Raw genomic sequence first — 12,081 nt, forward strand, 5'->3', positions numbered from 1 at the left:
CGCACCTTGACGTACTCTACTTCATAGGATGTGGGTAGTTCCCGCCCCTTGAGGTAGAGTTGCATCATGGTGATCGCCGGGTTCAGAAGCTGATCCTTGCCGATCGTTGCCATGGGTTGCTTAAGGTGCCATAATTACCCCAGGGCTGCCTTCAGTAGCAGCCTGTTAGGATCGTGCTAGCAGTGCTAATGTCAGCCTATGCAGAATGCATAAAATAAAAACAGCAAAAAATTATTAAAAAAAGAATAAAAGTCCCTTGTTGTCCCTTCCCATATATAAAATCAAATACAACATAAAAAGTGAAAAATCACCAAAAAAACCCACAATATATTGTGCATCACAATGTCCATAACAACCCGTACAATAATAAAATTGTTATTCACAAAAATTATTACATTTTCACATCTAACCTCATAAAAACAACACAGAAAATGATCAAAAAGTAACATTTACCCCAACATGATACCAAAAAAAACGACACACTATATAAATGAGGCATCATAGCAATCGTAGTAAACCAGAGAATAAAGATAAAATATTATTTTTAATTACAGTGAGCTGGGAAAAAAAGTGCTAAAAATCCAAAATAAAAATCAATGATTTTGTTTGCGTCCAACTTGAAATAGTTAATAAAAACTCCTGAATAAGCTATAGACCCCAAAAATGAATTATCTACACACTGTATGCCACTTCGCAAATAATCAGCCCTCACATGTTCATGTTAACAAAAATATAAAAAATGTAATAGCTTATACAATGTGACACAGACATTCCGGAAATGTTAGTTATGAAGCTTTTTGGGTAGTTTATCTGACTGGAAAGTAGAACACTTCGTAAAAAAAAAAAACAATGGTGCTACAGCTTAATCATCGCTCTGGGAATGATTCTGGAGCTGCTCTAGTCCCTTTAAGGCTGCATTCATACATTTCATCTGGATTCCGTTTCAAAACACAATTCAGATGGAACAGGGATGGGATTGGCCCAATCACACATGCGTTTCAACAGAAACACGTGATCGGGCCGAGCCCCTCCTTCCTCAATCTGGATTGCACCTTGAAACGCAATCCAGATTAAATGTGTGAATGCATTCTAAAGCTTGAAGCAGGCTTTAAATTAGTTTGGAATCACATTGGCTTCAACAGAAAAGGTGGAAGTGGCATGTACTGATCCACTATGGCTCATTTGGCACAGCCCATGGTTTGTTTGTGCTCATGTGTATTTAGCATGCGAGATCCACTCACACACCAAAATAATGCCGGGCAGTCAGGTCATACACTGAGCCATGGAAATCACTGCCTTTTACACAAGCTTATTAAAATACAAGAGTTGTCCAACATAACAAAAAAAACAACAGGAGAGGACAGGGCCTCGTGTAATATTGTTAGAGCCGAAGTGTGGTGAGTGAAGAAACCGCTCACCTGATGACCACTTGTTGAGAAGCGGTTTGTAGCCCACTCCGCGGACGGGTTCTCAATCTTCTGGAAAATGGTCAGCCACGACGGAAAGGAGTAGGGGGGTGACCCCTCTCCTCTCCATAGCAATCCACAGAGCGCGGGACGTAACATGGGGAAAGATAGGACATGTTTTCCCCGTGTACGAAGCGGTGTTGCTCCTTGCGGCCATTGCTGGTCTATGGAGGACATATGTACGACTGTACATATGTCCCCCTACGGTCATGTGAATGCAGTTTAAAGCAGATGTATGCAGGGGGCCTAGACACTTGCTCCACTACAAAGAGAGCCGTCTGTGTTTGTCTCCGTCCCATAAGAAGCAGCATCACAAGCACTACTGCCCATCATTCACCTTATAATGACTAGTTTTATGGATAGAATTGCCAATTATTGGCCAGAAAACCTTTAAAACTTCTGTACCCAGATCACTAGATGCTGTATCTTTTTTTTTTTTTACATCTGTAGCTGTGGGTTACCAGGAGTGGTGGAAGCTACAGGTGAAAATCTTTATGTGATACCACCTCTGTATCCTTCACAGCTGGTTTTGGCTCACAATAACTGATGAAAAATACTGGTAAGATGAGTGTTGGTGTAGACTGACCACCTGGTCGGGTTCTTGAGATGCTGTAAGTGATACAAGAACCTAATACATTAGACAGTGCATACATATGGAATCTCTAAACAAAAAGAGAATTTGGCTGTGGCTACATTTTCAAATTTCCTTTTATATGCCCCTGAGTCATTGGATTCATAATGTGACCACTATGGATGGACTCAAACTTTAGGTTCGCCTCTGGACATGTTGCTTGATGAGTTGCAGAGCAGCCAATCAGGCAACTTTACACCCATAGCAACTATGCCAGATGGACGGATCACAGCATTACCTAGTTGCTAGGGTGTAAAGATACTGTACAGAGGACGTCTAAACTAAAGTTCAGGTCCGCTCATCTCTACTAACTATAAGGGTTTGGTCACTCACATGTGACACTTGCAGTGCGTAACCCAAGCACCCGGTGGATTCCTTGGCTAGATCACATATGTGTTTCCATGAAAACTAATTCGATCAGTAACCAGCACCCGGTGTCTTGTATTGTTTGGATGGCTGGGTACTGATTGCATGCATCTCCACGGAAATGCATATGCCACTGGGCCAAGGCCCACCCGAGGGTGTTTGGGTTGTTAGTTTGTAATGCAAGTGCCATGTGTGACACACCCTCAGTCAGTTATAAAAAAAATCCCTTGATATTTGTTTTCTAGCAATACAACCCCATTGCCTTTTCATAAAAGAATAAAACATACATCATAAATGCAATCATACAGTTAATTTCTTGTTTCCAGACCCATAGACCTTTACCTCTTGGAGCGTTGCAGTAGCGCCCCTTTTGCTAGGTGCCCCTTGCAGCCATGGAACGCTGTCCAGTAACTTGGATCCGACATCCTGAAGTCTAGTAATGGCGTAATCTATGGGTAGACCACCATTTCTGCACATGTCCAATGATCTAGCCCCAGGGCATCATTTGCTGGGACATCCCTGAAGACTGGAGCTGCCTTTTCTTCTAGGCAGTTCTCCCCATAGACCCTGGAAGGGGATGGCAGCAGACTGATGCTTCACTTACTGTCCAGTGCACAAATTTTCTATGCCCATCAGATGTAGATGCCAGACAATAGGCTGCCACTAGTCTAACAGTGCATCTGCCACATAAGGCCACATGTGCCATGAACAATGCCAGGCCAGCACTTGGTACAGCCCCGGTGCCCTCCTCATACCAATCCTTGCTGCAGTATCATCCCTCAGACCATGCTGGGCATTAGACCTGTTGTGCTGGTGCTATTGTTTTCCTCCGCTCCTCGCTTATCAGTAGAACAGTCCACAGCCGCGATCATCCCGTTATGCCGACTACAGGTAGCCGCCAGGAGCCTCCGTACCCAGGCCCATGTGTGAGCCCTCTGGCCCTCACCGCTGCCCCTTGTGCTTAGTATCTGTCCCGCCGGTCAGCTTACAACGAGGGGCTACAACGGCAGGAAGCTGGGGCGGTGACGTCACGGGTGGGCGGCCTCTGCGGCTAACACTGTCAGTGCCGGAGCGCAGCATCACACAGCTTAGGGCTTATTGAAGCCCAATAGAGGCGGATGAGTGATTGAGCGCGAGACACATCGCACACGTAGTGTAACTTTATGTAAAACACAGGTTCACAAACTTTTCGTATATTTTATTTTTATTTTTCCACGAGTCTAACCAAGACGAATGTTGCCCTAGTGCAGTGGTGGCGAACCTATGGCACGGGCGTCAGAGGTGGCACTCGGAGCCCTTTCTGTGGGCACTCAGGCCATCACCCCAGGACAGAGTTCACCAAACAGGACCAAACATATCAAATCTTCCAGATGCTGCTCTTAGCGTTTATTTACATTGACTGTTGGAACTGCTTGAAAAGTAAGAAGGTGTTCATAGGACTGCATTATCTTTGTAGGTCATCCTGCTACATCCACCATTCTTCCTGTACAGAGAGACCCTGGAGAGAAGCTACAATAATAGTCTGAGCCCACCTTCTTTCAACTGTATTGTTGGCCTCGGGCGGTCGATACAATTAAAATAAGTGGAAGAACAAGTAACAGTAAGTTACTGCTTAAAATGCCACGTTGGCACTTCATGGTAAATAAGTGGATTTTGGTTGTAGTTTGGGCACTCGGTCTCTAAAAGGTTCGCCACCACTGCCCTAGTGCCACTGAATGTTACCCTAGTGCCACTGAATGTTACCCTAGTGCCACTGAATGTTACCCTAGTGCCACTGAATGTTGACCCTAATGCATCTGGCGGAATTCTTTTTGCACAGAAATGTTTCTATAGGGATATCTGTTTAATAACATCCAATTTAAGAAATGTTTACATATGGCAAATGAATAAAATTAAATGTGAATGCCCAGATGAGAATACCCCTTTAAGAATATCAGCCATAGGGGACAGGATTAAAAAATACCTGCCATCATAGGAGATAGGACTGACAAATACAGGCCATAACACTTTGTGCGATTCATCTTGCAAAATCTACCATCAAAACCCATCATCCAAAATCCATAATTATGAACCAGGGACACCTACTCATAGATCCAGGCAGTGTGACTGTGCTAATCTTCTTATACTTGTTATACATTACCTTCCTTCTATAATCAACTTTCAAATTATGCTAATAAAGTTGCAGTTTGCCGGTGGATTCAGGATTTCTTGTGCACATTCATCATCAATCTGGGGCTCCCTGCACTGACCTGACAGAGTGCACCTCTTTGTGCACAGACTTTGCATTATAAATCTGGCACACTGTCCGACTGAGCACTGTCACACCCCCTTCCGTGCAGAATTTCCTTCAAAAATTTAACAAAATGATAAAGCAGTCTGGGAAAATAATTTCAACATGTTTCTGACCTGATACTAGGGTAAAAAAATGGTCTGTACTGTTCATAGTATCATAGTATATAAGGCTGGAAAAAGACGCAAGTCCATTAAGTCCAACCTTTAAGAATTAAATAAATGTTTTATCCCCATAACCCGTGATATTTTTTCTCTCCAGAAAGGCATCCATAACAGTTGTTTTGCGATGTAATAAGATCATTCTAAATTACATGTTCTTTAGAAAGAATGAAAGTGCATCTGGCATGCTATCATACTTATACTCATCTAGGTAATAAAAATAGCAATTCTTTTTTTTACTTTTGTAGAGCAAAAAGTCTTCTATATATAATCCGGACTGTACGGCTATGGAATGCAGGAGATGGTCTTCTGTGATTTTCCCAAAGACAACTACTGTGATCATATGATGCTTATGGCACTAGATAGTGATGCTATATAGAGTGTAATGGTCATTTCACTTACTTTTCTTATATGTTTAGAGGATGTGCTGTAAACATTTTTCTAATATACTTTATTAGGGGGGTTTGTGAGGTTTTATTAAAAAACAACCTTGAAAGCTTCCCCTACCCAGCTCGATAAAAGCTATACATGTGCAGTATATTGTATTTGTAATGTCTGTACTCTCCCTGCTGCTGTCTACACATATATTTACAGCTACATTTTCCCCTGCACTTAGTAAAACTATTTATTATTTATTTAGACTGTCAGCTCGGACATCGTCCAGTCATACTAGCGATCTTCCAGGAGACAGGATAGCTGAATAGTGAGTCATCAGAGGTCACTGTGTGTCAAAGTCAGAGGGAAACTTCAAGTTTACAATTACATTTTATAGTAAATCTTTAGCTTCCCTCTGACTGCGGCACACACTGACCTCAGACAACTCACTGTCCATCTCGCATCTCTCCTGGCAGATCGCTATTGTGTGAGTGGATGATGTTGTGTGTATGTGCGTGGGTGTGTATGTGACTGTTGGTGTGTGGGTGTTAGTATGTCTGCTATAGGAATCTGCACTGTTGTGTTTACAATCACCAAATTTTGCATAGCCTCTCCCTGTGACTGAGGGAACGTCATAGACCAGGTTTTGAACTAAAAATTTCACCCCATGCTTTCCAAAATGCCATCATATACACAGGAGCCATTGTCTGCTGCTGCTCTTGTGGCAGTTAGAAGCTGAGCCGTGATTGGTTTCTATTCTGCTACAGGTCATTAATTTGAGCTCTGAGACGCTTATGTGTGAGGTAATATGGATAGGTAATACAGAGATAGGGGGAGATACAGAGATAGGGGGAGATTTATCAGAAATGGCTGGGTTAAACTGTTCCAATTGCCCATGGAAGCCAATCAGAGATCAGCTGTAATTTTATAACAGCTGTGCAAAAATGAAACTTGAGCTCTGATTGGTTGACATGGGCAACTAGAGCAGTTCTGCTCTCAGACCTAGACAAAGTGACATCAAAGGCAGTCAGAGACATAGACAGTCACTAAAATAGACTACCAGAGACAATCACTGAAAGAGACTGCCATAGAGAATCACTGAAAGAGACGGTTAGAGACATGGACAATCAGTGACAGTCACTGAAAGAGACGGTTAGAGAAATGGACAGTCAGAGACAGTAACTGAAATAGATGGTTAGAGACAGAGACAGTCAGTAATAGTCACTTAAAGAGATGGTTAGAGAGAGTCACTGAAAGAGACTGTTAAAGACAGACACTCAAAGACACGGTCAAAGACAGAGAAGATCAGAGACAGAGATGGTCAGAAACAGTCACTGAAAGAGATGGTCAGAAACAGTCACTGAAAAAGACGGTCATAGACAGAGAAGGTCAGAGACAGAGAAGGTCAGAGACAGCCAGAGACAGTCAGTCAGAGACAGGGAGACACAGAGAGAGAGAGTCGGAGAGACAGACAGAGAGAGATAGCTATATATAAAATATTTTTTGTCAACCCATTCTATTTTTTTATAGCTAATGTCAGGATTCGGGATCAGTGGATCCCGACCACAGTCACGTGGTTAAGTTCAGGCACAGGGTCAAGGCAGGTGGCAGAGATGCAAGGTCAAGTCCAATCTGGGGTCAGCCACGGGAGGACCAGGCAGAAGGGAAACAGGAACACAGGAACGGACTGGAACACACAGGAGCAGGAACACGGAAACAGGAACGCAGAAAAAGGAGAACAGGAACGCGGGAACAAGAACGCAGGAACACAGTGGAATGCAGGGACACTCAGGGATATCGCAGGGGAGCTTTCTCTATGGCATAGGCTCAAAGATCTGGTGTTATGGGAGAGGCAGATTTAAATAGTCTTCTGGGAAATGGCCAGCGTCAATTAACAGTGCACTGGCCCTTTAAATTTCCTGAAGCCGGCGCGACCCGTAACAGCTAAAAGCTGTTCTTTCCTTTCCCAGACAATGCCAGGGGCTACAGCTAGCAAATAATATAGTAAGTGCAGGGAAAGATTTAGGTGTATATATCGATGTAGACAACAGCAGGCAGACATTATACATAGACTGTACCAGTGAGCCGTCTTCATCCAATATAGCACAGATACAGGTAGCACAACTACAGGTAGATTTTTAATAAAAAACTCACAAAATCCACTAATAAAATATGTTAGATAAATGTTTTAAAACACATCCCCTACACATACAAGAAAAATAAGTGAAATGACAGTTACACTTTTAGTTAGTTATTAAATAGCTGCCAGTAACTGCCATGTTAAAGCTAAAGTGTTTCCCCGAAAATAAGACAGTTATAACAATTTTGCTACTAAAGAAGCATTCATTCTTTTTTGAGGGGATGCCTTATTTTTACATGAACAAGAATTCACATTTATTGTTGAACAAAAAAATATACATTTATTAATAAACTGTAGTCATCACATACATCAGCATAACCATCTGAATGCCATCAAGAATATCTTGTGACTCTCTGCATACAACAATCTATCGCAATTTAACAAAAAAGCTATTTTTTTACATTTAGTACCATTACATTCTTACTCTACAAACTCTGCATTTCATGCTGTATTTATTGTGACTCCATTTCTATTAGAATCATTGGTCCCAATCTCTCTTGTTTAGCACTTTCCTTCTATGAGCCCTTCTTATCCCGGGTCCTACTTGTAGGGCATTTACACCACAAAAGTGAGGGAATTCTTTGTCCATGTTACAACCTCTTGCAATATCTAAATGATCTACTAATCTGCTAATGAACGGTGTGGAGGGAATTGTACAGTAGCAATGTCTTCCCCTAGCTCTTTATTTGGTAAACTTGAAAAAAAATTCACTAGGTCTTATTTTTGGGGGTGTCTTATTTTTTAGAAAACAGGGTATAATTTTAATGTACTGTGTGAATCTTAGGAATTTGCTTTGTTAGTAAAGAGTTAATTCAATAAGCACAGTAACCATGCAGATGTTAATATCTTGGAATTTCTTACTGACTGCATGGTTGAGCTTTGCAGTATGAGTGACTCTGGGTAAATGCTTTCACATCACTGTATGCCCAAACACAGCATCATGGAAAAATAAAATGTGTTGTCTGGAAGTTCTCATCTCTGGCAATACATTACAGTCTACATGATGTAAAGTCTGAAAATCTGTAGGTATTGCTATAAAGCAGCAAAAACAATGGTAAGGGGCATGATGTCTTTTTGTAAAGGAAACATGTTACCATCTGCTCTGTGTCACTATAAGTGGTTATAGCTTTGGACAGCTTTAACATATCCGGGGGATTTTCAGATTGTTTTCTTGTAACACATTGGGGGGGGAGGGGGGGTGTTAACACACTTGCGCCACAATTCTGGTGGTTTTGCGGCAAAAAAACTGTGTGAAAAGCGTTACACCACATTTATCAAGGCTTTTGAGACCTGTTTTTAGCCATTTTCTGACTTGTCCAACTGAGGGGGGGGGCGTGGCCTTCGGAAAGAGTGTGTGACTTGGTCTAAAGGGGGCGTGGCCTGTTTAAATATTCTGTGCGCCAAAAAATTGTGTCGCAGAGTTTAGACCACTTTAAAGTAGGTCTAAACTGGAAACTGGATCTTATCCTGCACCAAAAAATCATAGCACCCAAATGAATTCATAACATTTTCCAAAAGTCTGCTTTATGTTGGCATGTTTTTTTAAGATTCCACATATTTTACTAGAATGTTATGAGGCTTAGAATTTGGATGGCATTTTCCAAATTTTTGGGAAAATAGCCATAACCTGTATTTAGAGGGACCTGCTTAGCTTTCAATTGACTATGAGAGGCCTAAATAATAGCAAGACTCGTAAATTACTCCATTATGTAAACTACACCCCTCAATGTATGAAAAAGCACTTTTAAGATAGATACTTTTAGAATAAAACAGAGGTAAAGTATAAAAATCATAATATTTTTGGACAATACATTAGTTTTGGGCGGAAAATTTGCAATGAATAAACCCCTTAACGACCTGGCCCTTTTTTTTCATTTCCATTTTTCACTCACCACCATCAAAAATCTATAACTTTTTTATTTTTACATGTCAAGAGCTCTGTGATGGCTTGTATTCTGCGTAAAAAAATTGCACTTCGTAGTGACAGTATTTAATATTCCATGCCCTGTGCTGAGAAGCAGGAAAAAAAATTCCAAATGTAGTGAAATTGGTGAAAAAATGTATTTGCGCCATTTTCTTGTGGGCTTGGATTTTACGGCTTTCAATGTGTGCCCCAAATGACAGGTCTACTTTATTATTTGGGTCGGTGCGATAAAGGGGATACCAAATTTATGTAGGTTTTATAATGATTTCCTACATATACAAAAATGAAAACCTCCTGTCCAAATTTTTTTTTTTTTCATATTTTAGTGTACTGAGCTGTGGGTGTTTTCATTTTTTGCAACTTTTTATGACCTTATCAATGCTTCTATTTTTATGACTGTACAACATTTTAATCACTATTTATTTACTGCGTGGACGCATCTCTGCCGGCTGCTACAGCATAGAGAAGAAAGAAGAGTAGCTGCGGGGACCGGAGCATCGGGCCACCGAAGGGTGAGTATGCGGGTGGGCTGGCTGTATACTTCATGGGGCTGGCTGTATACTACATGGGGCTGGCTGGCTGTATACTTCTTGGGGCTGGCTGTATACTACATGGGAGCTGGCTGTATACTACTGGAGGCTGGCTGGCTGTGTACTACATGGGGGCTGGCTGTATACTACATAGGGCAGTGGTGGCGAACCTATGGCATGGGTGCCAGAGGTGGCACTCAGAGCCCTCTCGGTGGGCACTCAGGCTGTTGCCCTCATGCCGCTGCCCCGGGGTCAGGCGAGTGCCCCGAGGCTTCCGGCTCCTCTTCTCGCCGGGTTCCCCCTTCCTGGTAGGACCCGGCTGTAAGTAACTGAGCAAGCACAGCATGCTCAGTTACTTACACTATACAGTGCAATACAAGTGTATTGCAGTGTAAGGGCTTGAACAAGCAATTGGATGAACGCTTGTTCAAGCCCAAATATGGAATGTGTAAAAAATGTGAAAAAAAAGTAAAAATCATTTTATAATAATAATTAAATAAATATATAAATAATATATAAATAGAATTAAAGTCCCAAATCTCCACAGTTGCACATAAAATGCTAATAAAGTATATAAAACACAAAAACACCAAAAAAACTTACATATTTGGTATCACTGTGTCAGCATGAAACACAAAAAACTTCCCGTAATATACAATTTTTCATCAAACACCATCACAAAAAATGTTGTAAAAAGTGATCAAAAAAAGTTATACGCTTTAATATGATACGACTGAAAAAACAGGAAAATACTGAAGTTATGGCCCTGAAAAGTTGTTGTGAGTAAAAACAATGCGATTTTCTAAAATATTGGTTTTGCTCAGTAAAATTGAGCAAAGATAAGAAAACCTATATAGATGATGTATCACCGTAATCATAGTGAACCAGAGAATAAATATCTAATATTAGTTTTACATTACGATCAGCGGGGGGAGTGCTAAAAATCCAAAATAAAAATTTATGATTTTGTTTGTGTCCCCCTTTAAATAGTTAATAAAATCTCAAGAATAAGCTATAGACCCCCAAAATGAATTATTTTTACAAGGGTTTCTCACCCTGCAAATAATAAGCCTCATATGTTCACATTACCAAAAAAATTTAAATTTTATAGCCTATACATTGTGATAATACAAATCTGCTGTGAATGGCGCTGCTTCCATTCTATGCCCGGCCTTGCGCCAGTACAGAAGTTTACCACCACATATGGGTTATCGCTACACTCAGGAGAAATTGGGCATCAGCCTTTGCAGAGCGTTTCATCATTTAATTCATTATGAAACTGTCAGTTTTGGCCTAAATTAAGGTATTTTATTAAGTTTCTAAATCGCAGGTTCATATTGTTTAAACCCATGTGAAACACTTAAAGGGAACCTGTCACCCGGAGACCCATTTTTAGCACTCCTCCAGTCCCCACAGAGCATAGTACATACGCTGCCAAAGCGTATGTCTTGGGGAACTGCTACTACATGTGACCTTTTCAAATATAGGAAAACACCCATCACTTGGCTTAGCGACGCCCCCTGCTCCTCTACAGCCAATCCTGAGTGTGGGGAGTTATTCATATATTTGAAAAGGTCACATGTTTCCCAAGGGTGGGGGGGGGGACTGCTCCTTTCCAGCCCCTCCCATTAGGCAACTGCCTAGTCACACAGCAGATGCTAATGAAAGGTACAATATAACATATCTTTTTTTCTGTAAAAACTATTTTTTATACAAAAACACCTTGGCAGTGTATGTACTATGCTCTGTGGGGACTGGAGGAGTGCTAAAAATGGGTCTCCTGGTGACAGGTTCCCTTTAAAGGGTTAATAGACTTAATAGAAGTTGTTTTACATACATTAAGGAGTAAAGTTTCTATAGTAATTTATGGGGTTTTACTATTATTTAGGCCTCTCAAAGTCACTTGAAATCTGAGTTGTCCCTCAAAATGTGAGTTTTGGCGATTTTCATGAAAATGAGAAAAATCGCACCTAAAGTTCTGCGCCTCATAACATCCTAGAAAAAGGAGAGGACGCATAAAATATCATCTCAACATAAAGAAGACATTCCGTAAATGTTAATAATGTCTCTGGAAAGTGGAACATTTTAAACTTTGAAAATGAAGACATTTTACACATTTTTGCCAAATTTTTATTTTTTTCAGAACGAAATGCAAAACTTATCAATTAAATTTTACAACTAACGTGAAGTACAATGTG

General features: G+C 40.9%; 1 protein-coding gene across 12 annotated transcripts in view; it reads right to left on the reverse strand.

The window, feature by feature from the left end:
- MAST3 (microtubule associated serine/threonine kinase 3) overlaps positions 1-12,081 on the reverse strand; it is a 193,622-nt gene that overhangs the window by 46,590 nt on the left and 134,951 nt on the right. For 4 of the 12 annotated variants that reach the window (XM_072113941.1, XM_072113936.1, XM_072113939.1 and 1 more), the window contains exon 1: positions 2,806-3,522. The exons of the other annotated variants lie outside the window; for them this stretch is intronic. In XM_072113941.1, coding sequence (XP_071970042.1) covers positions 2,806-2,888 — 83 coding nt within the window. In that variant the 5' untranslated portion in view covers positions 2,889-3,522. Of the gene's footprint in view, positions 1-2,805; positions 3,523-12,081 lie in introns of those variants that run through there. 12 annotated transcript variants of the gene reach the window in all.

This window comes from Engystomops pustulosus, chromosome 1 (assembly GCF_040894005.1).
Source record: "Engystomops pustulosus chromosome 1, aEngPut4.maternal, whole genome shotgun sequence".
NCBI classification, from domain to species: domain Eukaryota; kingdom Metazoa; phylum Chordata; class Amphibia; order Anura; family Leptodactylidae; genus Engystomops; species Engystomops pustulosus.